A 27654-nucleotide genomic window follows, 5' to 3' on the forward strand; every position below is an offset into this window, starting at 1 on the left:
CCCTACTAAACCCTACTAAACCCTACTAAACCCTACTAAACCCTACTAAACCCTACTAAACCCTACTAAACCCTACTAAACCCTACTAAACCCCTACTAATTTGTGGTTTTTCAATTTAATTGTTCATTCAAGTCAGATTATTCGTAATTTAGTTATTTAAGGGTTTGTGGCTTAATAATAAAACTACCTAGAAAAAAATTTTATAAAGTTCTCCTTATATAAAACATAATAGCTCTAAAATTATATTTTAACCATTTATGCATAAAAATAGTCCAACCTTTATTTAATAAAGTGGCTAAAACAGTTCCTCCGCGTCCAGGAGGCAGTAACAATGGGGACCTCGAATCCCACATATAGCCATGTTTGGACCAAATGCGGGGAAAAAAATAAATATCTGCCGGGAATCAGATATTTATCAAGTCCCATTTCAGTTTAGCGAGCCTTGGTCGGATAGATTTTGGCCTGGGAGACTTGGCATTTCCCCACCCTCACTATTTAGTCTTGTAGGAGTCTCAGAGCACAAAGTAGCTATGATTCGTTTTTGTAGGCCTGTTTATTTATTAATGCTACCCCGCAGTGGGGAAGTTTACGCTTGTTAAATTTTTATTTCTCTGAGCAAGAGCATAACAAGTGGTAAGAGCTGAAACGCACGGAAGGGCCCAACTTAGGTATAAATAAGTATTGGGTCTCAGGATGATATGCTGAACGTCGAACCATCAAAGTAGCTCTGTTTTGCATATACAATGGCTTTTGGAATCCTTGAGGACAACAAACTATCCCATGTACCAGGAACGTCTTTACTCGAAGACGAGGCTCAAAATCCTGAAGAAAGCTCTGCTCCCCCTCAATCAGCTTCTCATTTGAAGCATGCTACTGGTAGAAATAGTCATATCATCCTTATTCCGCAGCCGTCGGATGATCCAAATGATCCACTGGTATTACTCTCTCGCATAACTCTAGTATGTATGATACTTTTCGCTAAGTATTTTAAAATAGAACTGGTCTCTTCTGCGTCGAGATTTTATGCTTGCTATATTTTCATTTGGATTTATTGTTAATGTTGGGGTATGTGGTCCAATTCTAGCCGCAGGCACTCTTCAAGTCGCTGCTGATTTCCACGTATCCATCACGGCTATCGCAACTCAAACTGGATATCAATTACTTGCCATTGGAATTGTAGGACCATTCGTTTCTGCTTTGAGTCGAATTTACGGAAAGCGCCCTCAGTTTATTACTGCGTCACTGTTTGGGGTACTGGGAACAGTTATATGCTGTGTCGCCGAAACTTATAACACGATGCTTGCCGGAAGAGTTTTGCAAGGTTTTGGCAACGTGGCTTATGAAAGTATTATCATATCCGTAATTGGAGATATTTACTGTTTACATGAACGCGGATTACGGGTAGCAGTTTTTAATTTCGTCTTTGGTGGAGTTAATTGCTTCACGTCAGTAATCTCGGGAGCGATCACTAGGCATCTTGGATGGCGCTGGGTCTTTTACATTGATATTATTTTTGTTGCACTGCAGGCTATTCTAACAATACTTTTTACTACCGAAACAGCGTATTTGAGAGATGCAAAATATGATATTGATGTGGCTGGAGAGGAATTCTTTGACTATAGCGAAAAAATTGGCGCGCCGCAATACGTTGAGAATAAAGGTGAAGCTTCTAATGCAGAAAACCAACGGTACATCCCCCCAAAGAAGACATACTTGCAATCTATCAAACCTTATCATGGCCGAGTTTCATTCGAAAATCCATTGAGGCTTATTGTCCGACCTTTTGCTGTACTGCTGAATCCGGCAATTATTTGGGTAGGCGCTCTGCCTGTTTGCTCTTTGTGTAACATGAGAAGCTGACTGCTCAGCAGATTATTTTAGCAATGTCAATTCCGCTTGCTTGGATAGTGAACATTCTATATTGCGTTGCTCAGCTATATGGTTTATCTCCGTACAATCTTCCGGCTGATAAAATTGGATATATATCTTTTGGCCCACTTGTTGCTGGGTTTATCGCCTCGCTCTTTTTCTTTATGGTAAATAATCCTATGACATTATGGATCTCTCGAAAGAACAATTGCATTTATGAGCCAGAATTCAAACTTCCGGTTGGATCTCTTTTGGGTACATTTTGTCTTGCGATTGGCTGCTTTGGATTTGGAAACGCGCATCGTTCCCACAAATCGCCTGTTGTCGCAGCAGTCATGTTCGGCTTCGTGTGCGCGGGGTCTACTTCTATGACGATAACAGCAAGTAACTACATGATTGACGCATATCGTGACCTATCTGTTGAAATTATTATTGCCGCCATGTCTGTAAAAAATCTTATATTTTTTGGATTTTCTCACTTTTTTAATAATTGGGTCGAGAGTGCTGGTCCCGACGTTGTTTTTGATATCCTCGGGGCAATTGCAGTCTTCACGTCTCTGATTATAACATTACCGCTTTATGTGTATGGAAAACGGTAAGTTATCTACTTCGTGTGATAAAATTTGTAGAGGTTGCTAATTTTTTGTACTAGAATTCGCAGCTGGTGGTACCGTGCTCAGCTTCTCAAGAGACTAAAGCTTGCATAAACTGTTCTCGAATATGCAAACCCTTGAAATACGATTCCTTACGTTTCTTGATCATCTTTGAGAGTAATCTATTTCATTTATAATTCCTATACTACGTAACTACGAAACATACTATAAATCTTTCGTCAGCTGAAAAGAAAGCCACGCCAGAGCCGCGTTCACTCGGCATATAATGGTATAATGGCTCAATAAGTGGAGCACAGCAGCAAACAGTCTAAAGGTGCTCAGATGATGTTAAAGCACAGATAGTACAGATGAGATATCAGTCTAAGCAGATTGTAAACGCATGGCTACTTGGCTGCTACATAGATATACACACCTCTGTTGTGCAGCTGAACCTTCCGCTAAAAATAAATTCACTGTGGGGGAGAGCTAACCTTTCGCGACTGTCTATAAGGCTTATGTAAACACATTTGTTATTTAAATATCTCTTTAACAATGAGTTGAAATATAATGTGAACTAATTTACAAGAAGACATTTATAAGCAAACGGAAAAATTTGGTTTGCTTTCAATTAATAGTAATTATATGATAAATATCAATTTAACGCATGTCGAAAATGACTCTGAGCAAGAAGCAGCGAGATTTAGATGATTTTAGCATTATTTTTTATTCTTTTTCTTTTTGCTTTTCCTATTTGTCGACATCATTTCAAATTTATGCTCCTCTTCAATCATTAGAAACATATAAAGCCAAGAAAAAGCTGTTGCTGGCGAACTGCAAAAGCAATAAATACAGATTATAGTTTAGAGCTAGATATTGGTATTAGAAATGAAGTAATCGTTAGAGCGCGCGAAAATTCGCTTGAAGGGCAATTCCCTAACTACTATAATCAATCTATTTTGTGGCACAGCAAGTGTTAAGTAGAATACAGTAATATACTACTATGCAGACCGGATGATTTTTTTTCGTAAAGCCTTCATCGTGCTAGAGTAGTGAGTCAGCATTTTTCAGAGAATCTGGATATCAGACAACGTCTCCATATTGTCTTTGGTCTTTTGACAGACAAGGCCCTTGAGAATACATCTTCACCAGCATTCATAGTTTTGTACGGTCTGCGTTGCGCTTCTTTAAAGTAGGTAGACGCTTCAGTTCGGACTGCCAAATTCTCTACAGACGGACGTTACTGCTCAGCGATTTTTGTACAATAGTTTCAGCTGCTGTCCATCGTAATGAATTAGCCTAACTCTTTTTCAGTATCCGCTTATTCTTAACGTAAATCTTGTTAGCACCAAATTTGATTGGGTTTGTGCAACAAAGACGGTGTTGAACCGAGCTAATTTGAAGTCCAAAGAATTTAGAATTGGGCTGGAACAGCTGCTGGATACTTTAGGCCGTACGGTATGACATTGGAGTACAGAATTGGCACTGCCGGATGTTGATTTTGTGACCAAACAGTGGGCGTTGCCCAACCGCATCGAGAAGTGGCAGTGCCAAATCTCGGCCTGCCCTATCTGTGATACATCGCCTCTATCATTTTCTTTTCGGGAGAAATCCAGGATGGCTTGGCTCGTGTATGTCGTCGATTGGGCGTGTCTGGGAATTTACTCAACCGTCTACTTTGCGCGAGATTACCACTTCCGTCGGTTAGCAAGTTTCAAGCTATTGATAATCGAAAGTTGCAGCATACTCCTTTTTCGATGTACAATTTGTGGGCCTATGGTTGAGATCTGAAGGTGCGATTTCATCAGCGATCCCAGGATATGTATCGCTTGTCCCCCAATGAATTTGGACTATTCTCGTGACTGGTTTTTTTCTCTTTAGTCTATTTTTCTCTGGAGCGAGCATGAGAAGTATCACCAGGAAGAGAGATTGACAAACTTTGAAAATGAAGAAATTGGTCCCTTGTGTAGATTCCATATGCTAGAAAATGGAACTATTGTAGTTTCACTGGCTAGATTATGAATGCCACCAGCATAAAGCATACAGTAGTTCTCAAAAGGCTGCGCAAAATAAAAAGTCCACTATATAAACTAAACATGATATAACTACATGCTGTATTTTCAATAGTATTGACAACTGTAGAGGGAGATTGCAATGATGTTGTTCCAAGCAATGCCTGAATGATACCAATCTATTTTTGCCTTACTATAGTGAGGTTCTAGCAGTACATATGCAACCTTCGAGGATTAAAGCAGACAGACCACCTCGTCTACATTTATACACAAATATCTAATTTTTCAATAATCATGAAACTCCGCAGGTAGCCTCCGCTATTTTCATTTTCGTTAATGGTATTAAAACTGCTTAAGCTGGATCGTGTAAATTTAGACCTTTGCACGACATCCTCGGATCCCAGTTGACTCACTCAAAATTTGGACTTAGAGCCCCAAAACGCGACAACGCTCCTCCAGCACAGTTTGCTACTACCAATAATCATTCCTTCAATCTGTAATATCTTTTTCATTATACTATACCTCTTAAAGTCCTCTCTTACTTCCGTTTCAAATTCATATAGTCAGAGCCTTGAAAATACAAATAATAAATCTTTTAGAGCACACAAAAACAATGCATGATAAAAAAATTAACCGCTTTTAAGAAAGAAGAGCCTTTTTCAAAAATACAAATCAAGGATAAGGCCTCGAGGACTAATATGGGGAGACCACATTCATTATATAGGCACATGCGAGATGGAGTCAAATATGTGAGTCACTTAGCATCGGCCAGATACCAGGGCAGATTTTTGTATCTGAACCATCCCTAGTCCAATCAATTATTGGCATCGACGCACAAACTCTATTAACAGAGGTGACAGGGTGAACATGCGCTAGGCAAAGTGTAAACAGCCAGGTGGGCTACAAAAATAATGGGGCTCGAAAAAATTCTGGGGTAAACTGGGGTAAACTGGGGTAAAAATGCAGGATTTGACAAAGTATTAGTTCGTTGCTGCGGTGATGTCAGAAAAACATGACAGATTCAGACATGACAGGTGCAGACAAGACTCTCGCACTAAACACTATTCACATGCACAAAAATGACAATTACAGCTAATGATCGGAGATCGTGTGCCCAACTTGCTCAAAGTTATAGTCTCCGACAAGGCCTTCACACTATTTCCAGACATCGGGTAGCAATTCCATCAAAATGCCTGCCATCATCTCCGCAGAGGCAAACTCCATTTTCCGCAATGTCCTCCTAACTGACTTGCGTCTTGCCCTTCCACCCTCCGTCCTCGCGGCCGCTAGCCGTACCACGTTCGCCACTGATTCCATTGATGCGCCGTTCTTTCCAACCCCGATGAAGATGTCGGAGTCATCTGCCGCGCTGTGGGCGCTCGCTGCCACGTTCGCTAATGCGATAATAGAGGAGCGATTCGGTGTGGTGCAGAATGTGTCCGTGAGCACCGATGCCGCGTCGTTGTTCGTGTTTTCGTCTGCATTGGTCAATGTTGCCGGCAAGCAGTTGCAGGATCCAGAGATTGCGAAGCGCTATGTAATTTACGATAAAGGTCACGCGTTCGATACGTACCGCCGTCTTGCTACAAACATCTATCCGACCAAGGACAGCCGATTCTTTCATTTGCATGGGAGCATGAACGCGACGCCTACACTGACAATGCTTGGGCTACCCGCGGATAGATCTGTGTCGGAGGATCAGGCCATTGAGGACTACATTGCCACGGTTAAGCAGTACGACGCGGAGTGGCTGGATATCGAGTCTAATGAACACTTTCGTCAAGCCGGCACTATCTGCCTGACGCCGGAAGAGTTTACCCTCTCAGAGCAAGGAAAAGCTATCAAGGACGACCCGATCTATCTTCTTGAGTTGAAGCCCGCGCCTGGTCTTAACTCAGTTCCGTGGCCGACGACCTCTCCGTCTTCAACACTTCGTCCGCTTGAGGGAATTAAAATCATTGAGATCGCTCGCGTTATTGCCGCGCCGACCATCTCAAAGCTTGCAGCGCTATTCGGCGCGACTGTTGTGCGCGTCTCGTGCCTTACTGAACCGGACATGGGTCCGCTGCTCGTCGATGGCAATCTAGGAAAGTACGACGTGTCTCTTGATCTCAAGACATTCGAAGGCAAGAAAGCGCTGGATAAATTGCTGGAGGATGCGGATGTCTTACTGGACGGATACAGACCTGGTGCGCTGACGCGATTGGGATATTCCGAGGCGTATATCCACGAAATTGGAAAACGACGCGGAAAAGGCATTGTTTATATTCGCGAGAACTGTTACGGATGGAAGGGTCCTTTTCAGCATCGATCTGGCTGGCAGCAGATTAGTGACTGCGTAAGTGCACCTTATTACTTCTCTCAATTTTCTTATTCTATGTTTTCTCTAACTTTTGAATAGGTCACTGGAGTCAGTTGGTTGCAGGGACGGTTCTTGGGCTTGAATGAACCTGTTGTTCCGCTACTCCCAAACTCAGACTATCAAGTTGGTATCATTGGCCTCATCGGAATATTCCATGCTTTATATCACCGTGTAAAGACCGGAGCCTCTTCGACTGTTTCCGTTTCGCTGAATCAGTTTAATGTTTTCTACATTGGTCTCGGGGTCCAAGACGACGAAACTCAAAAGTCTTTACGCGAGCTGCACGAAGCCTCACTATCTCTCCGCCATTTTGACGACATGCATCGTCTCGTTCGGAAGACGCTCACGTCGTTGATGAAAACCACACCGAAGCTATTCAATCCAAAGCATTTCTGTCGGATAGATGCGAATTTAGGGGGACCCGAGGGTGAGAAAATGACGTATTTGGGACCGGTTGCAAATTATGAGAAGACCGTGCTGAAGTATGATGTCGGCAGCTGCTTCTTGAACGCGTATGAAGCAGAGTGGCCACATAGTGAGTGAATGCTGATGTTTTATCGCCATGTGTTCTTTGGTATTGTACGACATGAGCATAGGACGAATTCTGTTTCATAAAAGTCGCAAAAAATATTTTTCGCATTGAATAAATCTAAATTGGCAAATTTTGTAAACGATTTGTATAAGGGGTTTCTTGCCGCAGAACAAGCAATGTAATGCCGCGCCTACTTTTTGGGCTACTCCAGACAGACCCCTGTCTATATGTAACGTGACCTACTTCAGCCTAATTTTGGTTGTTGGAGGAAAGAGAGGGCAGTATTTGTGTAGAGATAGGGAAGAAGTTCAGAAATAATAACTGGACAGACTGAGAAACTTAATATTAATAGTTATCGCAAGAAAAGACAAGAGAAAGCAATTATTGCTTTCATATAATTAGATATCAAAATCACAAAACCGCTTAATCAATCAATATTGTCTTCCCCTCGTACCTCTCTAAGAACTTCTTTGGCAGATCGACATACTTACTTCGAATATAGTCCGCAAAGCCTTTCCCCAAGGAATCCAACAGCACGCTAGAACTTACGCCTCGTCCAAGGATCCCGTAAATAACAAAATGCACAGCCTTGAGATGCGGAAACTCGACGCGCTCGAGATAGTATTCCGGTTTCCAGTCGTCGCCAACAAGTTTCTTCATGAGTTCGCCGGTGAAGTATGTGCGCAGCCAGTCCCATTCATCGTCTTCGTGCACAAAGAGGCCTAGATTAATATTTGCGCCTTTGTCGCCCGAGCGGCCGAGAACGACTTCGTCCATGGCAGTGTATACTGTCTCACCGAAGGATGTAAGATCTACGGGGTTGGAAGTCTCGTATGAGTCTCGCGAAAGAATTATAGATTCCGAGATACTTCCCGCGGGGATAACAATGTCCTTTTCGTCATTTTTACCAATTATCACTGCGCTCTCGGTGATCTTGGACTGCGGAAGCAAAGACGGGTAGTATGCTAGAAACTGCTTCGGGATGAAAGTGCGGAAATCCATGGTCGAGTGCATTCCGGAGAAATGCTGCATGCCAAATTTGTACAAGGCACGTCCGAGAGATCCTGCGACAGCCGCCGACTTCGCCTGCGCAAACAGACGCATGAATGCCGAACCCGCCTTCTGATCATGTGGGTTCGCTTCAGCGTGGGCGTATTCCTGAAAGTCAAGAATATCCATTTTATCCTTCGTACCTAGAATCTCGAGCGCCTTCGTGATTTGCAACTTCAAAAGTTTGAACTTGGCGGTAGAATTGCGGCCGGTGGCCACGATCATGCCCTCGCACTGATATCCGCCGACGTAGAATATGGCAAGCTTGGTTGTCGGTGGAGGTGGGAGGCCCTTGACACCCTTGAATCCAACTCGATTTTTGCCGATTTCACTGATTTCGACGTTGGTGAGATCGGCCGTGACGTCAGAATTGAGGTAGAGGTTTCCCTGCAACTCGTACAGAAGTTGGGCGCGCGAAGTATCCACGTTGACAATTCCATTCAACGTTTCATGCTTCGTGATGACAAAAGTACCATCGCTGCTGATCTCGGCAATCGGATATCCAAGGTCAACAAGTTTCTCTTGAGGTCGGTAGCGATCAAAGTCAGCAAAATTAGCACCAGTGGCGTAGCCGGAGCATTCGATAAGATGGCCTGCGAGAAGAGAATGTGCGAGGTAGTCGTAGTCTGTCTCGGACCAGCCATGCCACCAAATGGCAAGACCGATCACTGGAGAAGCGTCCGCAACGCGACCGCAAATAACAATGTCTGCGTTCGCGCGTAGGGCGGCGACGATGCCTCTGGCGCCAAGGTAAGCGTTGGCGGAGACGATAACGCGGTCGGGGTCATGCAGGAAATCGTCGGTGTCCTTGGTCAGTTTGACGTCGTGATTGGCAGAATCAAAATGGGCAAGGTGATACTCTGGCGTAAGGAGAGAATCGATATTGTCGTAGAAGTCGTCGCCGCGAACGTAGCTGACCTTCAGGTCAAGTCCCCTTTCGACAGCGGTAGAATGGACTTTCTCTGCAAGCCCTTTTGGATTGAGCGAGCCGCCGTTGATGACGACCTTGATGTGCTTCTCAGCAATGACGTCGAGACTCAACAACAAACCTTCTTCGGCGGTGGGTTCCCAGCCGGGATGGGTGCCTGCGCGGTAAGCCTGCGAGTTAGTAGCGATGTTGACTTCGGCGAGGTAGTCGCCCGTGACAGCGTCTATAGGACCTTCTGTACATTGACAATACATGAACAGTCCCTCATCGCTCATTGCACCGGAGCAGTTCGCGATCCGAATGCTGCGCTTCTGTCCCCGTGGGCCGATTGTCATGTTGAATTGGTGTTACGCGCTAAAGATTGTACGAGATAGCTGCATCGTCTATATACATAAAGGATTCTTCAATTGCTAGGGCAGCGTCACATGCCGCAATCCAGCATAGGACAACAACTTGGTGAGTAAGGATTAACGACCAAGTTCAAGCATTACGCATTTTTGGTACAGTAAGCCAGAATTCAGAAGGTTTTAGCGACACTAATTTTACCCCGGTCTACACAGAATGGGTTTACGTCACGCTCGACTTACCCTAGCCTGCGCTATTTGAAGTGCAGTCTCTACGTTTCTTCATTGATTCCGCACCGACTGTCGCAGCAATGGGCAAGTTTGCGACCTTCCTCGGGATACGTAAGTAGTTGTCTTGAGGTATATTTGTGATGATAATTTGACTAACGTCAATGCAGCCGGAGTATTGCTCAGCACGTTTTTTGGATATGCAACTGGCACGACACAGCGCAAGGGACCGCTCAAGAAGATCTTAGTCGATGCTCTGGGTAGCCATTTGCTCACCAGTCTGTCTGTGCAAGAAGTGAGGTGCGAACCACTCTACTCCTAATCTACTTCATGTGGACTGACTGCTATTACAGGGCTCTTGGGGGAGCTGCATCGATTGAGAAGACGCTAGCCAAGTCCATTAAGAATCTCGCGTCTGTGCCTCCTGGGTACAACGAACCGTATGAAGGGTCCGGCTTCGTTGCGCGCTGGGCGCTCAAAGCTCCCAACCGCACACCGGAAGATCCCATTCTTCTTATTCTGCATGGCGGCGGCTACTATCTTCCGGCGTTGGAGAACCATGTGCATGCGGCACTCGCTATCGCTCGCCTCTCAGACGTCAAGAATATTTCGGTTCTCTTTCTCGATTATAGTCTCTCTCCGGAGAATCCATATCCTTCTCCGCTGCAAGAGGCAGCTTTGCTGTATAAGCAGCTTACCGAGATCGACAAGAACAACAATATTATATTGTTTGGAGACTCCGCTGGCGGGAATCTTGCGTTGTTTTTATTATTACACTTCCAAAATCCCCATCCTGCTTGCTATGTTTTGGCTGAACCTGTCGTGAAGCCAAAAGCCGTCTTGTTGATATCGCCGTGGGCGGATCTTGAGCCGACTCCCGTAGGCTCGTTCGATCCTAAGCTGGGGACGGACTTAATCACATATCGAGCGCTGGACTACTGGGCGAAGACTTACTGTGCAAGCCGCGAGGACCGTCTTTCGATATACGTGAGTCCATCGCAGGCGGACGAAAGATTGCTTCGCAAAGCGGTGGAGGGCATAAAGCTGCTACTAGTCTACGGTGAGTTGGAGGTGCTACACGATGCATGTGCGGTGCTTGCAGAGAAGATTGGGGCGGGTGCTGTAGTTGTGGTGGAACCGCAAGGCACGCATGATTCGATTTTGACTGAAAATGTACCACTCCCGCCTTTGCTGCAGAACTCGTTCGTGTACAACACTGTTGTGGGCTTTTTGAATCAGGTGACTTGAGAACTGATGGCATTGTAGTTGTAACTTTTGTTTTCAGCGCTACGGCTCGAATAGTTGAATATATAATAGAGTTTGTAGTGAACTCGGTCAGAAAAATCTTACTGTTGCCAGTCGGCGGACGGATCGTGAGGCGCCGGTCGATCCGGGGTGATGTCGTGTCGGTCGTGTCGTGTCGTGTCGACTCTGATTGCGACTCCTCCGCATTTTGCGGCTTCCCCGCAAATCCCATCGACTATCGTCTGTCGAACTGCTCACTCTTTCGTTTGTCATCACCACAATGCCTCCCGTTCGTGCCAACCGAGCCTCCAAGAGCTCTACTTCTGCTACTGCTGCTGCTACTGCTGCTGCTACTGCTACTGCTCCTGTGGTGAAAGAGTCGAGTACGAGGAGCTCATCCGCGCTTTCCGACAGCCAGCGCGCTGCTCGAAAGCGCGCCCAGAACAGGTATGGAACTTCTCTCCATTCACTCACGCTGTTCTCTTTACTGACATCTCTCGGTTCTGCAGGATATCGCAGCAATGCTTTCGCGAGAGGCAACTCACTCACAGGCGCCAGCTCCAATCCTTTATCGACGCCATGAAAGGCATTCCCGTCGATGCCGTATCGCCTTCTTTACTAAGCTCTTACGTTAGCATGGTGGAAGAGAATCAGAAGATGCGCGACAGTCTCCTGCGGACGCGTAAGAAATTGCTCAGTCTTGCAAACGCGGCATCGTCCTTGGCGGAGGACGAAACCTTTCAGTTCATTCTCGCACCGTCCGGCGCACACGGGAAGAAGTCAACGCAGCAGCAGCAGCCGCAGGCGCATCATCCCCCCTCGGCAGCTGCATCTGTGAATAATACTGCTGTGGATGAACCAAATTCCATAATGATGCCAAATGCACATCGGAGTAGCGAGGGATCGTTGAATCACGTTGACGAGCTTCTGACCTCCGGTGATGCTAATGAACTGGACGAAACTACAAGTTTCACTTCCTCCAACAGTGCCATTGATAGCGATATTGCAATCGGTGGTTCAGTTTCCAAGTCAAGCACGAGGACCGTTGACAGTATACAATTATCATCGATCATGGAGGAACATCGGTTGGCGTTCCCGTCTTTCGAAGGTCATGGAATGCAACTTTTCCAGGCCCCGTCTGAGGATGAAATGAGAAATACGTTCGAGACTTTTGGAGCTGATGGTATCTCACCTATTGATGTGGAAATGTTCAGTTTGCGGTTCATGAGTCCACCTGCAGATCTATGTCTATCAGAACCCGCTCATAACGTGCAGCATTCCGGTGAGAACGCGATTAACGTGAGTAGTGCCGATATACTAGTGCACAATCGTAACATTTCATCGGAAATGTTTGCGGCGAGCGTTGAAGAAGCAGGTGTCATCTATCTTGCGGGACTCTGTGGCTTCCGGCTCAGTGAACCGCGATCTGATCGCGTCAAACAGATATCCGATCCCATCGAGGCATTGAAGATAGAGTACTTGTCCGTTGTCGATACGCAGGCAGTACACGATGTTGCGAAGATTGCAATTAGCTTGATTACGACGTACGGCGCGTACGGCGGTCTGCGTTCATATGTGTATGGCGTGGTATGTGCATTTTATCCAGAACTCCTGAATTAATAAAATTATGACTACTGACACTACCACAATAGGGAGGGAATGAGATCATGGAGTCTATCATGCGCTGGCGCTTATGTCCCACTCTGGCATTCCGCCGAGCGATTCCAGAACCATTTTGTCCGACGGCTGTTCAATTTCTCAGTCCGCGACACTCACTGCTCATTGATTTCATTGACTGGGGCACAATTCGCGACCAATTAATTTTGCGCGCTGGAACTTATGATCTTGATACGACTCTTCGTGATTTATTTCTCAATACTGTTGTCGAGATTGACAGTCTCAAGGTGGCGGTCAACATCTTGGATCTATTCAAAACCAAAATCTATCCGAAGGACCCATCTCTGAGACGTGTTGAAAATGCGGAGTCCGAGATATTATATGCTGTGGAACCTCCAGTAGTGACTGAAAACCGGGAGCTAGAACAGCAAAAGCACGATATGCTGCTGGACATTCTCATCCAAGAATTCTCGCTTCGCATGATCAACGTCATCTCGTCACCAGAAGTATCGGCTCTCGATATCGGTGGCAGATCCACGCGACCTATTTTCGGCTCAGAGCAGGTGTTTCAGAAGAGCTCACTGGCTGAGCGATATTACACATCAGACAAGCGACGATATTGGAAGTTGAATAAGGACTATTCTGAGAATTGTGTATTATTGGACTGCACATCAGTGAAGTCGATGTACTCTATGGTTTCTTGTGGACAGGTTATGGGTATTTGAATATATGAACTCGCGATATGTTCAATAATGATAGCATCAAATATGCCTTGATGATTCTGTGGCCAAAAGACATAAATAAATTGGAGTTTTCTTCCGCTTTTCCATTGTTCCTGTGGACCTCATCTCACAATTTAGCAGGACAATCTCACCATAAGGAGCGTGCAAAAAATAAACCACTCATAAAATAATACTAACTGTGCTCTTAAATTTGCATGGCGTCATCATGTTGCCTCATCTATTAGTCCCTTACCATTAGTCTGGTGGTGTTCTTCTCAATTGAACCAATGCTGATGATGGTACCACATCATAATCACAAAACATCACATGCATCCAGCAGACGCATGGTATAACCGGATACTTATTTGAAAGTAAAGACTCTTATAGCTGCTTAGTGAATATCCTAATGCTCAAATTTGTTAATTTACAAACGACATGAAGTATGAAGTTTCTTAACACGGTCAGTTAGAAAATAGAAATGTGATTAATATTATTCAAAAAAGCCAATTCTCATTTCCCACCCCGTTCTTTTACGGCGATCTTCACCGTGGTCAGTGAATCGCAAATTACAAGGTGTGGAACTTGTCTATTTGAAAGATGTGAGAAAGATATGAGCACTGTGTTGAGGTGAAATTTCCATGGTGTGAGGTGCAAGTTGTGGGTGGCTGCTTGTTATTGCAAATTTAAAATGAGTATTAATTAACTCATATATTTATATATATAAAATCACACATTGCAGTTTACACCTTCTCAGATTCAACATCTGCCGTATCCTTCACGTTTTCAGGTCGCGCATTAGCCATTGTAACATCCACCTTTGATGTCATAAGATGATCGACATCTAAAGAAAAAACAGCGCAAAGAATACCAGCACCACCAAAAGCAATGGATATCAGGTAAACCAATTTAAAAGCATGCGCATACGTCAGCTTCAAGGCATACTCCCCAGCAGCAATAATACTTGGGCTAACAGATGCCAGAGCGGATGAACGACCTTCAACAAGGGCATATAGCACATTCAATATTTCATCGGAAGGTAGGCCAGCTTCAGCGAGAGCAGTACCGACAACTGGCCCTATTCTTTTAGACACATCATTCTGAAGTACTGCACTGTAGACTACAGTCGCAATAGTACCTCCAACAGAGCGAGAGGTAATAGCAAGTCCACTTGCAACGCCAATGTATTCATGTGGCACACCTAATTGAGCCATTGTTGTAGAGATAATTGTAATGCTTGAAAGAAGTGCTCCTATGATTGCCACTAAAACTGTAGATCCGACATAGGATGTAGGAGCTGTTTATTTTGTTAGTATACCAGGGTTGTTATGTAATAAACATGAATAAGTAAAACTTACAGACCGAGGCCTGAGCACCGGCGCATATTGTTAGTCCAACAACTGAAACTGTGAAGAGAATTCGCGCATGCCTGAGCTTCACAAAAACATATCCAGCCACTGGAGCAAAAACGGCCCCAGAAAGACTAAGTGTGCAAGAGTAGAGGCCAATCCCGATATAGCTAGTTGTATAAAGTCTCTGTACCTGCTGAGGCCACAGAACTGCAGTTGAATAATACACCATGCCCACTAGAAAAACTACTGCAATAACGACCGTAAATCCCCGAACCTTTTTCAACACCGCCTTAGGAAACAGTGGAAATGGACATGTTGTGTATGACTCCCAAACCCCCAAGGCAATTAGAAGAACAAGACCAATAATCGTCGGGGCCAAAGTTCCGGCTGATTTCCTATTAATTGAGCATTAATCGACAGTATCATGCAAATTGTAAATTAAAGATAAATTTACCATGGAAATTGGTTGCCCCCAAAGGAGATTCCTAGTAGAAACAGAACGAGTCCGGCGAGAAATAAGAAGAAACCCAGAATATCCAGCTGCTTGACGCTCTGCCACGTAGTAAGCCCCTCATCTCGGATGCCTTTCTGAGAGGTCTTATAAAAGAAAAACACAAGAACTGTTGCGGATGCATTCAGTGAAAATGCAAACCAGTAAATATCTCGCCACGTTGTATGCTTCACCATGACGTACGCTACAGAAAACGTTAGAGTGCCTTCTGAGATAATATAGACAGCAATCAAATTACCTATCAAAGCACCAAAAGACGACGTCACAGAAATTGACATCATAAAAATTCCCAGTGCGACGGAGCGAGATTTACGCGGGACCATCTCGCTAAGTGCAGACCACGCTAGCTGATGCATCGAAGAACCGGCACCAATGAAAGCAGCGCCTCCAATCACGACATCAACTCTATGAGTTGTTGCCGAGATCAGACATCCTATGACTGATAAGACATTGCCGAGTAACAGAAAATTTCTGCGACCAAAGATATCGCTCAAGCGCCCCACGAATGGCGACAACACAGCGGCCGATAACGTCTGCGCGTTAGCCATCCAGGTGTAGTCGGTGGATGGTCCTGCAAATTTGAGTCAGAGTACTGTCGCATATAATGCTTTGTTATAAGAAGAAAATTCACCGATATCTTCATTGATCTGAAGAAGAATACTCGATGCCATAGTTAAAATAAAGACATCGGACATGTAACCAAATTGAAACGACATTATAGCCAAGATATGCTGCATCGAGAGCCTGAATGGTTCCTCTGGTTCATCCTCAGCGGCAGCCTCAGTATTCCCTTCTAAATCTAATATGTCACGGTCGACATTCTCCTTATGCGCGCCTGCAGGATCATTAATCGGTTTCGCCTCTACAGGCAGTGTGATATCCGAGCTAGTCATCAGTAATATTTCTTAATATCTTGATACTAATGATACTAGATCCTAGAAAATTCAGATTTCTGCGACGAGCAAGTGACAAGAAGAACAGTTTAATCCTGATATGGAGGTGAATATCACTCTTGCTGCCGCACACAGACAATAAATAGGAGATATAATAACTACATGGACTCGGTCATCAGGAAACAGGAAACAGGTATTGGTATGGGTAACATTAAATGCGGGGTACGCGGGGTCGGCTGGTCAGTTGGGCACCACTTGCACATTGTCGCGAAGATGGTATTGCCTGTACGCAGTTAAGGTACGTCGAAGACCCGCGTGATCATACTCTATACGCTCTATGGATACGTCGATGACAGTCAAGCGTTGGACGTGTATTTTTTCTGACGTGAAGGATAATTATTTTTTTTCTCGAATTATTTTTTTTCCATCCTGTTCGCCATTGTAGCTAATTTCACCGCAGAGTCTGCTATCAAACAATGATTACAGGTGAGCAACCTGCTGCTGACGTAACCCGTTGGTCCATCGCTGATTGCGGGGAACATGACGGCGCCCACTCCCAGCTCAGGTACACTTCCAGAGTACAGATCATCTCTCCTACTCTGCACTACATTCCGAATTCAATCAGTTTCCGGCAGATAGCGTGTCATAGTAGAAGGAAAGCCAATGCGCTTAATGTTCTTTTGATACTTCGCGCTGGAGAGGAGCATTGATGGAGCGTTTGTTGTTTTGCCATGAGTCAGAAAATGTTGACTACTCCACTTTTCAGGCCAGTATCATTGCCGCACGCAGCAACAACAACTGTGCAATGGCCCCCTCACATTCGCCAGACCTCCGAACTGTAATCCTCTTCCAGAGCAGAGAGATATTTGTTCATAAGCAAACACAGCTTCCTATCCTGGCTCCCTAACTAGCTGTTCACCCGACCATAGTAAAAAAAAATGGCATTCACGTTAGGAGATCTTCTCCTTATTTTTGACAAGACGGTATTGAATCCGTATCTTACTGTGTTTGTTCCGATTCTGTTGCATTTTTTTACCGACAACAAGTTTGCCTTCCAGCAGACGGATGGTCTAGTACGATACAGTGTTGTTAGACCGTTCGCTCCTTTGCTGTACAAATCGATTGTATTGTTTTCCGCTGGCGCGATTCTTCGTTTCAACAGATCATTAAATAAGAAGGCATTGAATAATGGCGTGAACGCTAAGTTTGATTGGCCTAAGGAGATTATCGTCGTGACCGGAGGCTCGGGTGGAATCGGAGGCGAGGCTGTCAAAAAACTTGCGTCCAAAGGAAGTCAGGTCGTGGTTTTGGATGTTCTTGCTTTGACGTATACGCCGCGTATGTTCCTGCGAAGACTTCCATTTGCATTACATTAGGGAGATAACTAACAGCTTCCAACAGCAAAGAATGTGCACTTCTACAAGGTCGACTTAATGGATTACGATGCACTCCAGGCTGTTTCCGCCAAAATCTCGAAGTACGTTTATTTCCCATTTATGAATCCGCGTGATGTATAATACTTTTCTAACTTTTCTGTATTAAAGAGAAGTTGGAGATCCCACTATCGTAGTCGCCAATGCTGGTATCTGTCGCGGCAAGCCAATTCTCCAAGCTACGAAGCGCGATATCGAGCTTACCTTTGGCGTGAACAATATAGGCATGCTGTACACCGCAAAGGCTTTTCTTCCTAGCATGGTCAAGAACAATCACGGGCATTTCTTGATTATCGCTTCTCAGACCGGATACTTGGCAACGGCGGGAGTAACGGACTATTCTTCCACGAAAGCTGCCGCGATCAATATTTACGAGGGTCTGCAGACCGAGACGAAACATATCTATAAAGCTCCGGCTGTTCGTTTTTCATGCATCTCTCCCTCGGCCGTAAATACCAAGATGTTTGCGGGCCTGAAGGCTGGTAGCGGATTTTTCATGCCGCGTTTGTCAGCATCCGATGTGGGCGATCTGATCGCGAAGACCTTATGGAGTGGCAATTCTAGTAACCTGCTTGTTCCAGCATTCGCTTATATTTCGGTTCCTAGCAAGCTTCTTCCGGATTGGCTGCGTGTTGGTATGCAGGACGGCGGTGCGGATGTTATGACGGAATTGACACCGCATAAGCCGTTGAATTAAGTGAGGAGGGATTTCGTCATGTAACAAAGTCAAAAATTACGGGACCTTGTTAGAGTTTACAAATAGATATTTCTCGCAATCATCAACGTACTAGTAGTCAGTAGCCTCCGCACTAACTCAGAGACAATGTCAAATAGCTTTGTTAAGTTGTGCCAAATTTGATTTACAATGAAAATCGATGCCGCAAATGTCAAGTTATTATTAGGAGCTAATGCGTTGCCCATGGGCATATATCATAGAGAAAATGCGGTGAAAGATGCTAAATATGGTTTCTTCAGAGAAATATATTAATGATAACTTAATTTATAGCTAACAGTTATGAATATGGAAATCTCAAAAATGAAATAAATATATAGCGTGATATTTGTAACGTTAATAGAAGAGCGTTAGGCCGAAGTTGGTTGTTCTGGACCAGCAGTGGGAATATTGATCTATGAGAGATGACTGAGAGTGGAATAGAGACTTATAAATACGCTCCTGTGCCAAGGGCTTGCTATAATATTCATTAATTAGTTTGACATATGAAGTGTGACGTATTTGAGAGATCAGTGTCCAGAGATGATTCTGCGAGTCCAAGAGTGGTGCACGTTTTGAAAAAGCTGATTGGTGTGAGTAGCCATCGTGAAGTTCTTGGATTCATCCGCAATTGGTGCCCAAATCTTTCTATGTACGCTTCGGAAAAAATTCGTCTTAAAGTTCGCCTATTGAACAAGACAAAGTGTCTAATGCACTCAGCATTTTTAATGAGCTCGACCTTCGGTAAAGCTCGTTTGAATAGCCCTGACAACAATCAACCAGTTGCTTTGATTTTTTAAGCTGATATGTATAGTATAGATCCGGTTGTAGTAAGAATAAGCCCAGAGTACGATTCAAATAGGCCGATGAAGAATGGTCGGAGGTGCATACTTTATATTGGATAGCAATTGCCTCAAAAGAACGGATAAAATAATTTGTCAAGAAAAAAATGTGATTTCGCACCCCGAATAATGAAGTTTCCAAACAAAATGAGTGGTGTGCAAAAGGGAATAATTTTGTTTCGATGTGTTGAGCGCTTTAGAGTTCAGCTATGCAGCTTATTTCTTAACTCAAAATTAGAGTTATAAGCAATTTACATTGGATGCGGTTACATGGATTTGCTTGTTTTGGAAAGGGTTGGGAAAATTTGACTTCTTAGTGCAATTATATTGATGAAATAATGGGCGGTTGAGCAGGATGGCGAGTCAAGTCTTTGGCCATTACAGCACTCAGTAGTACACAAAAACAAAATTCAATCAACATATAATAAATGATGGTATATTTATGCTAACCCACCAGTACAGGGCTCCAATTCGCTATATACTAGCACGAACGTCGTGAGCAGCCAACTCTGAGAATCATGACTTAAGCAGGCCAAACTGCGCTGGATCGATTGAGAGACTGACGAGCAGTGGTATGAGATACTTGGTCGAGTATGTCGAGTAGATGTTTGTGATTGAGGCTTTGAGTTCATTCCCGACAAACAAAAAGAGCCCGGTCAGTAAAATTGCGATCGATAGTATCGTTTTGACAAACAGTCCAGAAATTAGTCCAGATGATGTTCTTACTTTTTGGTCGGCCATTGTCTCGCCCCGCTTGAATCCGATCTTATTTTTGACCTCGATTTTAGGGATATGCTTGACACTGAAAGGCGGGTAGCGGAAGCTCATTACTTTATCCAGCCATGTTGGGGGACCAACGACGACACGAGTGTGCGTGAAGGCGTTGAAACCATGAATCCCGTGATAGTATCCGTATCCAGACTCGCCGACGCCTCCAAAGGGAGCACCGTGCACACCAGCATGCATTAACACATCGTTGATCGTGACACCACCAGAATTTGTGTTGGCCATAATCTCGTCGATTTCTGCTTGCGAGGATGAAAATATGTAGATTGCGAGAGGATAGTCCATATTTCGGATTGTGTTATACGCTGATTTGTAATCGGCCTTAACAACAGGGAGAATAGGACCAAACAGCTCTTCAGATAGCAGCGGGTCTGGCACGTATTGTTAGCTCTCTGAGTATTAAAGCGCCGCAGTAGAGGATAGATGGTTACCTGTCATTGTAACATCGTCAACAACCGTGGGATAAAATAGACGTTCTGCAGGTTTCCCCTTGCGGCCGTATACGATTTTGCCTTGAGTCGCATTGAGCATCTTTTCCAGACGCGAATAATTGCGATCGTTGATAATCTGGCAGATCTCACCCTTCCCTTCACCAAGAAACTTCTCGTTCCACTTGCTCACGGCTTTGATAAACTGGTCATAAACGGCGGGATCAACAAAGACATGGTTCACCGACAAACAGATCTGGCCCGCGTTGAGAAACTTAGCGTACGCGATACGTTTGGCGGCGAGATCGACGTTTGCTTGCTTGGTGACTATCGCGGGCCCTTGGCCTCCGAGCTCAAGCACGGTAGGAGTGAGATGCTTCGCCGCCGCGGCGGTGATGAAGCGGGCAATCTTATTAGAGCCGGTAAAGAAAATGTGGTCGTATTTTTGCTTGAGGATCTCAGGCATCTCATTTGGCCCAGCAGTGACAATTTGGATTGCGTCCTGGTCAAGATATTTGGGTACGAGGTCCACGAGTAGGGTCTCACAGGCTACCGCAAGCTCTGACGGCTTGAGAAGCACGCAGTTACCGGCAGAGATAGCTGCTAGCAAGGGCTGAATCAGAAGTAACAAGGGAAAGTTCCATGCGCCGATGATGAGCGCGACTCCAAGCGGCTCCTTGCGAACGCGTGCCTTTCCCAAGGTACCGAAAATGAACCCAGCGTCCTCCGGTACGCTGTCCTTGGCCCACTTCTCAACATTTCTGAGTTGATCAATGATGTCTGACTTGATGCCAAGAATATCCGAGGCATAGGACTCAAATCGGTGACGGTTAAGGTCCTGATGAAGGGCCTTGACGATGGCATCTTCGTTGTCGTGAACCATCCACCACACCTGCTTCAGCTGCCATTTGCGCCATGCGACGTTCTTGGTTTTTCCGGAGAGGAAAGTCGTGCGCAAGGTAGAAAGGCTTGCGGCGAGTTGCTCGGGTGTCGTGTAAGTGACCGTCATTGCTTTGTGAACTAAGTGGACGGGATGAGTTAATATGTATGTGTGGGGTACTTTGCCGCTTGGCGTGCGGCGACCAGCGTGGGGCTGGCTCTTGGGAAGTCCCGCGGTGCGCGTCAGAAAAATCTGACGTAGCTTCCCCACCATTCCAAGTGGCCGGCCTCTCGTTCGCTCTCTGTGGGGTGAGTGCCAACGGAACCTCGGTGTTCCGGACTCCGAACCATTGTCACTATTTGCTGACACAGGCTAGACTGACATTTATGCCTGTGCTTGTCAATGTGGTGGACTATATATTATACATAATGACCTATGCTGCCGAACCTGCACTCGGATTATGGCGACCTACAATAAAGAGTCTGAGGCGTATAGTATGTCTGGTTTGTGTCTTTTGTGCGTAATCAGATCTAACACATACTACTTGCAGCGAAGGAGATCATTCCTGAACATGTTGGCAAGGGCGCGGTTCGGAAGTTCCACCAGAATGTCACGCTTATGACCTGGTTAAGTTTGGCGACTATTGGCGTGACAGGCTTTTATCAAACTCGTATTGAATTCACACCTGCCGTGCGATCAGCCATTCTTGGGCTATTATTTCCCGGCGCCGGATATATCGCAAGCGGCACGCTCAGCGCGGTGCTACTTCTTGTGCTCACCGTCGTTCTGGTTCCTCTGTCTCTATTTGCTGTGCGTTTGTTCGAATTTTATTTGATTTTGGCGGATCACCTGAGCTGATTGATGCACTCTTAGTGGTTTGGCGCAGGCGCAATTCTGATGCCAGTAACTTTGTGGATCTTGTCTACCATTGGCGCATATTTCACGGCTGGGGAAACCGTGTTTGAATATTCCGGCTATATCAGCATTTGTCTTCTCGCGTCGCTACTGGGATATCTCAATCGATTTTCTGCTAATGACCGCAAAAAGCGCACGGAACGACGACATGCTCGCAACACGTTCATCCCTTCTGCCTTAAACGACATCGACAAACGAGCAGTACCGGCTCCACCAGAATCAGACCGTGAGTTGACACTATGTGAGCTACGGAAAGTACAGTATCTGATAGATCAGGCGAACCGTGGCCCGGATGATTGGACTGATTTCAATATTATTGATCAATTCCAGACATCAGCCTTACGCTACCAGATCTACGAGTCGATGTACTGCCTCAGCGCCTATCAGGGTATCTATGCACCAAACTGTCACGCTTATGTCTCACAGGCCTTGAGAAATCTCATTGAAAAAGCGCTTCTGCCTAAAGTCAACAATTTCTGGAAATGGGAAACTCTTTGGGGAAAATTCAGCACGGACTATGATCCAATCAAAAAAGACAACATTATGGTTTCCGGCTTTTTCCTTCAAGGCTTGATGTTATACACCGCCAATACCGGTGACACTCGATATGCCAAGCCAGGTGCTCTCAAGTTTAAGATAACCAATAATATCGAGTATCCGCATAGCATTCATTCAATTGCCGAGTCTCTGGCGCGCCAGTGGAAATCGAATCCATACTGTTTCTTCCCATGCGAACCAAACTGGATTTATACTCCTTGCAACTTTCAAGGCTTGATTGGTGAAGTAATCTACGATCGATTTTTTGATACAAACTACGTTAAAGATGTCATTGGCCCATTGGAGGATTCATTAACTGTCAATTTCACTGAAGAAGATGGAAGCATTTTACCAATCCGATCGGAACTCACAGGCTTCACCCTCCCAGGACTATGTGGTGCTCTAGGTGATCTCGTCAATGCCTTGTTTTGCCGTGGCCATCTTGATCACATTGCGCGCCGCATGTGGGCCATTTTCCGTACTGAGAGTGTCAGATTTGACCCTGTCACTGGCGGACTAGAACTTGTTGGTCTCGTTGGCGCAGACAAACTGGACGCGGGAAATTACAAAACCAATGAATATAATATATTCGGGATCCTATCATTTGTGGCTGGCGAATTTGGTGACGAGGATGTTCGCAAAGCGGCTATTAAAATCCTTAACGAGAAAATTGGATTCGAAACCATGCCTACTGGTTCAATGCGATTAAAAGGGGTGTCGAATTCCTCAAACAGCTGCATGGTGCGCGGACAGTTATTAAGAAATAGCGACTGGAAGAATCTTATAGCAAAGGGACCTAGTAACACGACGCTTGCAGGCCCTATACTCACGCAGGCTCCATACCCGGGAGTCCTGGTTGCTAAAGCCAGGTCTCATACTTCAAAAGATCTTGATTTGGTGTTTTATCCTTCAAAAGACCCGGGAATATTTGGTATATCAGTGTCGAGACTTATTCCCGGCAAGTCATATTCATTTGATAACAATGGGAAGAGAGCAGTGGTCGCAGGAAGTGATGGATCGGCTAAAATTGATGTTTTTGTTGAAGGGCGTACCCAAGTGCATCTCGTTTTGGCGAAAAATAGCTCTCTGTAGTCGTGAACATGTTTTTTTTTAGTTACAAAAGGATTTTTTTGAACAACTAACTTATACATTTATTAAATTCTGCCTGAAGTTCGGCGTGCGGCTTGTTCGTTTTCTTTTGTCTGCCATTCTGATGTTTGCGGAACTTAATTGGATGCACAGACACCTCAAATGTTCTTCTCTAGCCTATATTTATATTTACCCAGATTTTGAATGTTTAAATTAATGCTTCAAGCATTTTCGGGTTGCCAAGCTGAGTGATCGTACATCAAGTAAAACTAACTTCATTATAATATCACTTCTAATTCTTCGTTTGGTAATATCCTGTTCGATCCTTGACTTGGGGAAAACCCTACAAAATAAAACCCTACAAAAACCTAAACTTTGCTTTAAAAATCACACGAGGAAGTTAGCAACTACACAACGCATCATCGATTTTTAAATTAAACGAAGCTATCAGGACCTGCAGTAAGGTATGTATTTCAAATACTATAATGAAATGAGTACAGATGAGATTTGAATGCAGGTGAGAGTGGAAAGATTGCAAAAGACTGCTGCCACAAACGATAAATAGTCTGCACATATTGGCTGTTGTTCAACATGGTGGAACCATATTTATAGTATTTCGGAGAAACATAGAGTCTCTTACTTTGTTCCCTTTTGCTGTCAATGTCTCTGAGCTCCATCGTTCCAGGTCCATGCTATTGAGCAGCACGAATGAACTGCTGAAACTCATTCCAAAAGCGGCATACGTGCTGAACTTACAGTTAGCGTTCTGATATCTTGAAAAAAATTTAAAAGCATCTTAAGCACAAATGGCTAGCAACTGGAGTTATACTTACGGTGTAAGACTGACTCCATATGTTTCCCACAAGCCAGTCGCAAGAGACAATGCAATAGTATTATAGATGATTGCCCAAATGATGTTCTGCCTGATCTTTTTGTTTGTCATTGTAGCCAGCTTGAACAAATATGGTATTTTGAAAAAGTCAAATGGAGGTGATGATTTGTCGACACCGTTCAAGAGTAGAGCATCCGCAGCTGCAGCTGTAGCGCAGGAAGAATCACTTGTTACCGCTATGCTGACATCAGACAATGTCAATGCGGCAACATCATTGATATTGTCACCGACCTAGCGATGAAGTTAGCATATAGTTCAGAAAATACTAGATAATTGGGGCATAGTACCATTGCTATAGGGCCTATATCTCTTTGCAGTCGGGTAATCATGTTTGCCTTGTCCATGGGTAGCAGTCCTGACCACACCCACTCGGTTGGAATTCCAACATGTGCTGCGACTGTTTTCGCAGCGGAATCATTGTCACCAGTGATCTGTGCAAAAAATAATAATTAGCAAATTAACCCTCTAATAGTAGGGAAGTATATATCGTAGACATACAAGTCCAACTTGAAAACCGTCGCACTGCAGAGCGTGAATCACGGATTGAGCATCATTTCGAATCGTATCTGATAGCGAAATCCATCCTGCCAGGATAGAATCGATAGCAATAAACACGTAAGTGTTGCCTACCGTCTTATTTGAAGTAGGAAGATCTACTATAGGTCCAATTCCCATGTTCATCTCTTTGACATACCGCAGACTCCCAATATTCACTTCACTCACGGTCCCCTTTTCTCCAGGTTTGCAAATCGAGACAGATGCCTGTACTCCCAATCCCGGAATGGAGGTTGACGCTAATATATTGATGTCAATACTAGCATCACCATCTGCTCGACTCGCATGCTGCAATTGTTTATCAGCCTCTGCGACAATTGATTGTGCAATCTGATGGTGCGTCGCCGACTGTTCAGTCAGCGAGATGATTTGCCACCACAGCCGTATCATTTGCGGTGACTCTTTCCATTTTCCGTATATATCAAAATTTTCGCAAGTCATATGTCCTGCCGTGAGAGTTCCGGTTTTATCAAATAGGATAGCCTTGACTTTTGATGCGGCTTCAAGGGATGCGGCACCTCCACGCAGAAGAATCTTCGACCGCGATGCAATCGCTATACATAGACAAGATTGTTAGAATAAATCAGAACGGGGATTTAGGTAGTATGCATACCAATACTGATCATCATACACGTCGGAGTAGCTAGCCCTAAAGCACACGGACAAGCACAAAGAAATATCGAAGTGCATCTATTTAATGTCTCAAGCCACGAGAATTGCATCCTGCATTTCCAATAAAAGAACATAACGGTCGCAGTCAATAGAATAAAATCTACAAACTTCTTGGACGCAATTTCAGCTGAGTTCTGAATTGTAGCCTTCTTGAGATCAGCCTCGGTAGCACAACGTATAGTCTGCTCCAACCATGTGTCTGCGCCGACTTGTGTCGCACGGATGCGAACAAGATCGGTGCCGGTGTTTTTGGAACCACAGTATATGCTATCGCCCGGCGCTTTGAGGACGGATGTGAGTTCGCCAGTGATGTGTGTCTCTGTAACCAGCGTCGTTCCGTGTACAACCACACCATCGGCAGGTGCAATTTGACACGGGTGAAGAGCTATCTCATCGCTGACTTCCAGTAGATGAACAGGAACACTAATTTCCTGCTCTGCCTGGGTCAAGGAAGAACGAGCGAAAATTCTGGCGTTTGACGGAAGATCGGAAATCAAATGCGCAAGAGAGGCAGAGGATTGTCGCGATACGAAAGCCCGGATGACTCGTCCTCCAAGGACGACACTGGTCAGCAACGCCACTCCGGGATTCGCAGAACTTAACAAGTCGGTCGCATATTTGTCTGACAATAAAATCGATTTTAAAAGGGCCAGCATGATTCCAAGTGATGATAGTACAGACATATCCCTGCGGCCAGAAAACAGAGCTTCAACCGCTTCGACATGCAGTTGACGTCCAAAATAGATAGCCGATATTAATGATAATAGCGTAATCGTGTTCGCCCTACTGGCCGCACTCCAATGGTCACTGAGAAGAAAATCCGGCGTATTCGCAATCGCCACGACAGGACCGGCGACAACTATCGAACCGTAAAAAGCCCACTGCCAATTGCGGATCTTAAAACTCCTTTCTTGATCAGCTTTCAGGAAAGATTGACTCCAATTCTCCGAGTCTGGCATCTCTTCCGCTGGATATCCCATCTTGTTGACTCCACGGATCAAAAATGTTGATGTGATGAGACTTGGGTCGAACACGACAACTCCTCTTCCAGTGACCGCGGACACGCTTGCACGATATACACCGCGGATAGACTGAAGCTGCTTTTGGATATCAGCGGAACAAGACGCGCAATCCATTCCCGATATTCGTAGTCGCAGCGAAGAGCTGCTTCTGCTGCCGTCGTCAACGGAGCTCTTATCACCAAGACTGGAAGTTTCGAAAGCATCGGCATTTCTGATGGCGTAGGTGGTGGCCACGGGCGAGTCGTTGCTGTAAAGAGCACAAGAGGTTGAAATTCGACTATGTATTTGAAGAAGCCGTACGATCACATACGCTGAGATTGCGCAGCAAGCCATAACAAATCTGCTAGCTGCTACTACTAGTTCTGCTCAGCTGTCGACGAGACATATAAGATGCTCGCAAAATGCATGTGTCATTGGTTTCATGATCGGAGTCGGTGGGCCAAACGGATCATGGAAACTGCCGTCGTCCGCGGAGTGACGGTTTGGCTTCGTAACACGCGCTCGTGTCGCGTCAGAAAAGCATGACTGCGGTTCGGCGGAAAAAGATAACTTTTACGAAATTGAATCATCCCCCATGCACTAAGACTGCACACAACGTTGGATCAAACATACATAGCATTTAATCTTAATTCTACTGT

At 44.9% G+C, this 27654-nt stretch overlaps 10 protein-coding genes across 10 annotated transcripts; 6 read left to right on the top strand and 4 right to left on the bottom strand.

The window, feature by feature from the left end:
* Nucleotides 1–744: 744 nt before the first annotated feature.
* Nucleotides 745–2577, top strand: V2V93DRAFT_359829 (major facilitator superfamily domain-containing protein; the record flags this gene model as incomplete). The annotated part of the gene is made up of 4 exons (XM_066908107.1): nt 745–960; nt 998–1816; nt 1873–2465; nt 2523–2577. 4 exons carry the CDS (start codon nt 745–747, stop codon nt 2575–2577), a joined length of 1683 nt encoding a protein of 560 aa, XP_066764575.1.
* A 2722-nt stretch (nt 2578–5299) lies between these two features.
* Nucleotides 5300–7735, top strand: V2V93DRAFT_372235 (CAIB/BAIF family enzyme). The gene is made up of 2 exons (XM_066910699.1): nt 5300–6810; nt 6874–7735. The coding sequence occupies exons 1-2, from the start codon at nt 5662–5664 to the stop codon at nt 7375–7377; spliced, it is 1653 nt and encodes a 550-aa protein (XP_066764576.1). The 5' UTR covers nt 5300–5661; the 3' UTR covers nt 7378–7735.
* On the bottom strand, nt 7688–9868 carry V2V93DRAFT_337042 (uncharacterized protein). Its single transcript, XM_066907742.1, has one exon. The coding sequence runs from the start codon at nt 9677–9679 to the stop codon at nt 7790–7792; it is 1890 nt and encodes a 629-aa protein (XP_066764577.1). The 5' UTR covers nt 9680–9868; the 3' UTR covers nt 7688–7789.
* Nucleotides 9788–11303, top strand: V2V93DRAFT_34637 (Alpha/Beta hydrolase protein). The gene is made up of 5 exons (XM_066907897.1): nt 9788–9800; nt 9905–10030; nt 10087–10105; nt 10196–10216; nt 10270–11303. Exons 2-5 carry the CDS (start codon nt 10000–10002, stop codon nt 11162–11164), a joined length of 966 nt encoding a protein of 321 aa, XP_066764578.1. The 5' UTR covers nt 9788–9800; nt 9905–9999; the 3' UTR covers nt 11165–11303.
* A 138-nt stretch (nt 11304–11441) lies between these two features.
* Nucleotides 11442–13503, top strand: V2V93DRAFT_359833 (uncharacterized protein; the record flags this gene model as incomplete). Its single annotated transcript, XM_066908108.1, has 3 exons — nt 11442–11608; nt 11671–12748; nt 12814–13503. The coding sequence occupies 3 exons, from the start codon at nt 11442–11444 to the stop codon at nt 13501–13503; spliced, it is 1935 nt and encodes a 644-aa protein (XP_066764579.1).
* Nucleotides 13504–14127: 624 nt separating this feature from the next.
* Nucleotides 14128–16722, bottom strand: V2V93DRAFT_34651 (trichothecene efflux pump). The gene is made up of 5 exons (XM_066907899.1): nt 15992–16722; nt 15599–15931; nt 15304–15544; nt 14856–15244; nt 14128–14794 (listed from the first exon to the last, which is right to left on the bottom strand). Exons 1-5 carry the CDS (start codon nt 16251–16253, stop codon nt 14241–14243), a joined length of 1779 nt encoding a protein of 592 aa, XP_066764580.1. The 5' UTR covers nt 16254–16722; the 3' UTR covers nt 14128–14240.
* A 355-nt stretch (nt 16723–17077) lies between these two features.
* Nucleotides 17078–18476, top strand: V2V93DRAFT_34515 (NAD(P)-binding protein). The gene is made up of 3 exons (XM_066907875.1): nt 17078–17591; nt 17655–17730; nt 17798–18476. The coding sequence occupies exons 1-3, from the start codon at nt 17192–17194 to the stop codon at nt 18381–18383; spliced, it is 1062 nt and encodes a 353-aa protein (XP_066764581.1). The 5' UTR covers nt 17078–17191; the 3' UTR covers nt 18384–18476.
* Nucleotides 18477–19632: 1156 nt separating this feature from the next.
* On the bottom strand, nt 19633–21459 carry V2V93DRAFT_372249 (aldehyde dehydrogenase). Its single transcript, XM_066910700.1, has 2 exons — nt 20458–21459; nt 19633–20397 (listed from the first exon to the last, which is right to left on the bottom strand). The coding sequence occupies exons 1-2, from the start codon at nt 21335–21337 to the stop codon at nt 19757–19759; spliced, it is 1521 nt and encodes a 506-aa protein (XP_066764582.1). The 5' UTR covers nt 21338–21459; the 3' UTR covers nt 19633–19756.
* Nucleotides 21460–21701: 242 nt separating this feature from the next.
* V2V93DRAFT_34519 (uncharacterized protein) lies at nt 21702–24077 on the top strand. The gene is made up of 3 exons (XM_066907877.1): nt 21702–21828; nt 21885–22144; nt 22208–24077. The coding sequence occupies exons 1-3, from the start codon at nt 21795–21797 to the stop codon at nt 23876–23878; spliced, it is 1965 nt and encodes a 654-aa protein (XP_066764583.1). The 5' UTR covers nt 21702–21794; the 3' UTR covers nt 23879–24077.
* Nucleotides 23987–27646, bottom strand: V2V93DRAFT_372252 (uncharacterized protein). The gene is made up of 5 exons (XM_066910701.1): nt 25936–27646; nt 25266–25876; nt 25055–25198; nt 24709–24998; nt 23987–24621 (listed from the first exon to the last, which is right to left on the bottom strand). The coding sequence occupies exons 1-5, from the start codon at nt 27347–27349 to the stop codon at nt 24462–24464; spliced, it is 2619 nt and encodes an 872-aa protein (XP_066764584.1). The 5' UTR covers nt 27350–27646; the 3' UTR covers nt 23987–24461.
* Nucleotides 27647–27654: the final 8 nt, after the last annotated feature.

This window comes from Kockiozyma suomiensis, assembly GCF_038497685.1.
Source record: "Kockiozyma suomiensis strain NRRL Y-17356 unplaced genomic scaffold V2V93scaffold_10, whole genome shotgun sequence".
NCBI lineage: Eukaryota > Fungi > Ascomycota > Lipomycetes > Lipomycetales > Lipomycetaceae > Kockiozyma > Kockiozyma suomiensis.

Excerpts from the sequence above, each read along its gene's own strand:
- V2V93DRAFT_372249 (XM_066910700.1), bottom strand. The coding sequence starts at position 21,337 with ATGGTTCACGACAACGAAGATGCCATCGTCAAGGCCCTTCATCAGGAC. Across the intron at positions 20,398-20,457 it reads TGACGATGTTACAATGACAG|ACCCGCTGCTATCTGAAGAG; the intron begins GTAACCATCTAT and ends AATACGTGCCAG.
- V2V93DRAFT_372252 (XM_066910701.1), bottom strand. The coding sequence starts at position 27,349 with ATGGCTTGCTGCGCAATCTCAGCGTATGTGATCGTACGGCTTCTTCAA. Across the intron at positions 25,199-25,265 it reads ACGGTTTTCAAGTTGGACTT|ATCACTGGTGACAATGATTC; the intron begins GTATGTCTACGA and ends TTTTTTGCACAG. Across the intron at positions 24,999-25,054 it reads ATATAGGCCCTATAGCAATG|GTCGGTGACAATATCAATGA; the intron begins GTACTATGCCCC and ends CTTCATCGCTAG.
- V2V93DRAFT_337042 (XM_066907742.1), bottom strand. The coding sequence starts at position 9,679 with ATGACAATCGGCCCACGGGGACAGAAGCGCAGCATTCGGATCGCGAAC.
- V2V93DRAFT_372235 (XM_066910699.1), top strand. The coding sequence starts at position 5,662 with ATGCCTGCCATCATCTCCGCAGAGGCAAACTCCATTTTCCGCAATGTC. Across the intron at positions 6,811-6,873 it reads GGCAGCAGATTAGTGACTGC|GTCACTGGAGTCAGTTGGTT; the intron begins GTAAGTGCACCT and ends ACTTTTGAATAG.
- V2V93DRAFT_34637 (XM_066907897.1), top strand. The coding sequence starts at position 10,000 with ATGGGCAAGTTTGCGACCTTCCTCGGGATAC. Across the intron at positions 10,217-10,269 it reads CTGTCTGTGCAAGAAGTGAG|GGCTCTTGGGGGAGCTGCAT; the intron begins GTGCGAACCACT and ends CTGCTATTACAG.
- V2V93DRAFT_34651 (XM_066907899.1), bottom strand. The coding sequence starts at position 16,253 with ATGACTAGCTCGGATATCACACTGCCTGTAGAGGCGAAACCGATTAAT. Across the intron at positions 15,245-15,303 it reads GGGGGCAACCAATTTCCATG|GAAATCAGCCGGAACTTTGG; the intron begins GTAAATTTATCT and ends CTCAATTAATAG. Across the intron at positions 14,795-14,855 it reads CGGTGCTCAGGCCTCGGTCT|CTCCTACATCCTATGTCGGA; the intron begins GTAAGTTTTACT and ends CAAAATAAACAG.
- V2V93DRAFT_34519 (XM_066907877.1), top strand. The coding sequence starts at position 21,795 with ATGGCGACCTACAATAAAGAGTCTGAGGCGTATA. Across the intron at positions 21,829-21,884 it reads TAAAGAGTCTGAGGCGTATA|CGAAGGAGATCATTCCTGAA; the intron begins GTATGTCTGGTT and ends TACTACTTGCAG. Across the intron at positions 22,145-22,207 it reads TTCCTCTGTCTCTATTTGCT|TGGTTTGGCGCAGGCGCAAT; the intron begins GTGCGTTTGTTC and ends ATGCACTCTTAG.
- V2V93DRAFT_34515 (XM_066907875.1), top strand. The coding sequence starts at position 17,192 with ATGGCATTCACGTTAGGAGATCTTCTCCTTATTTTTGACAAGACGGTA. Across the intron at positions 17,592-17,654 it reads TGCTTTGACGTATACGCCGC|CAAAGAATGTGCACTTCTAC; the intron begins GTATGTTCCTGC and ends AGCTTCCAACAG. Across the intron at positions 17,731-17,797 it reads GTTTCCGCCAAAATCTCGAA|AGAAGTTGGAGATCCCACTA; the intron begins GTACGTTTATTT and ends TCTGTATTAAAG.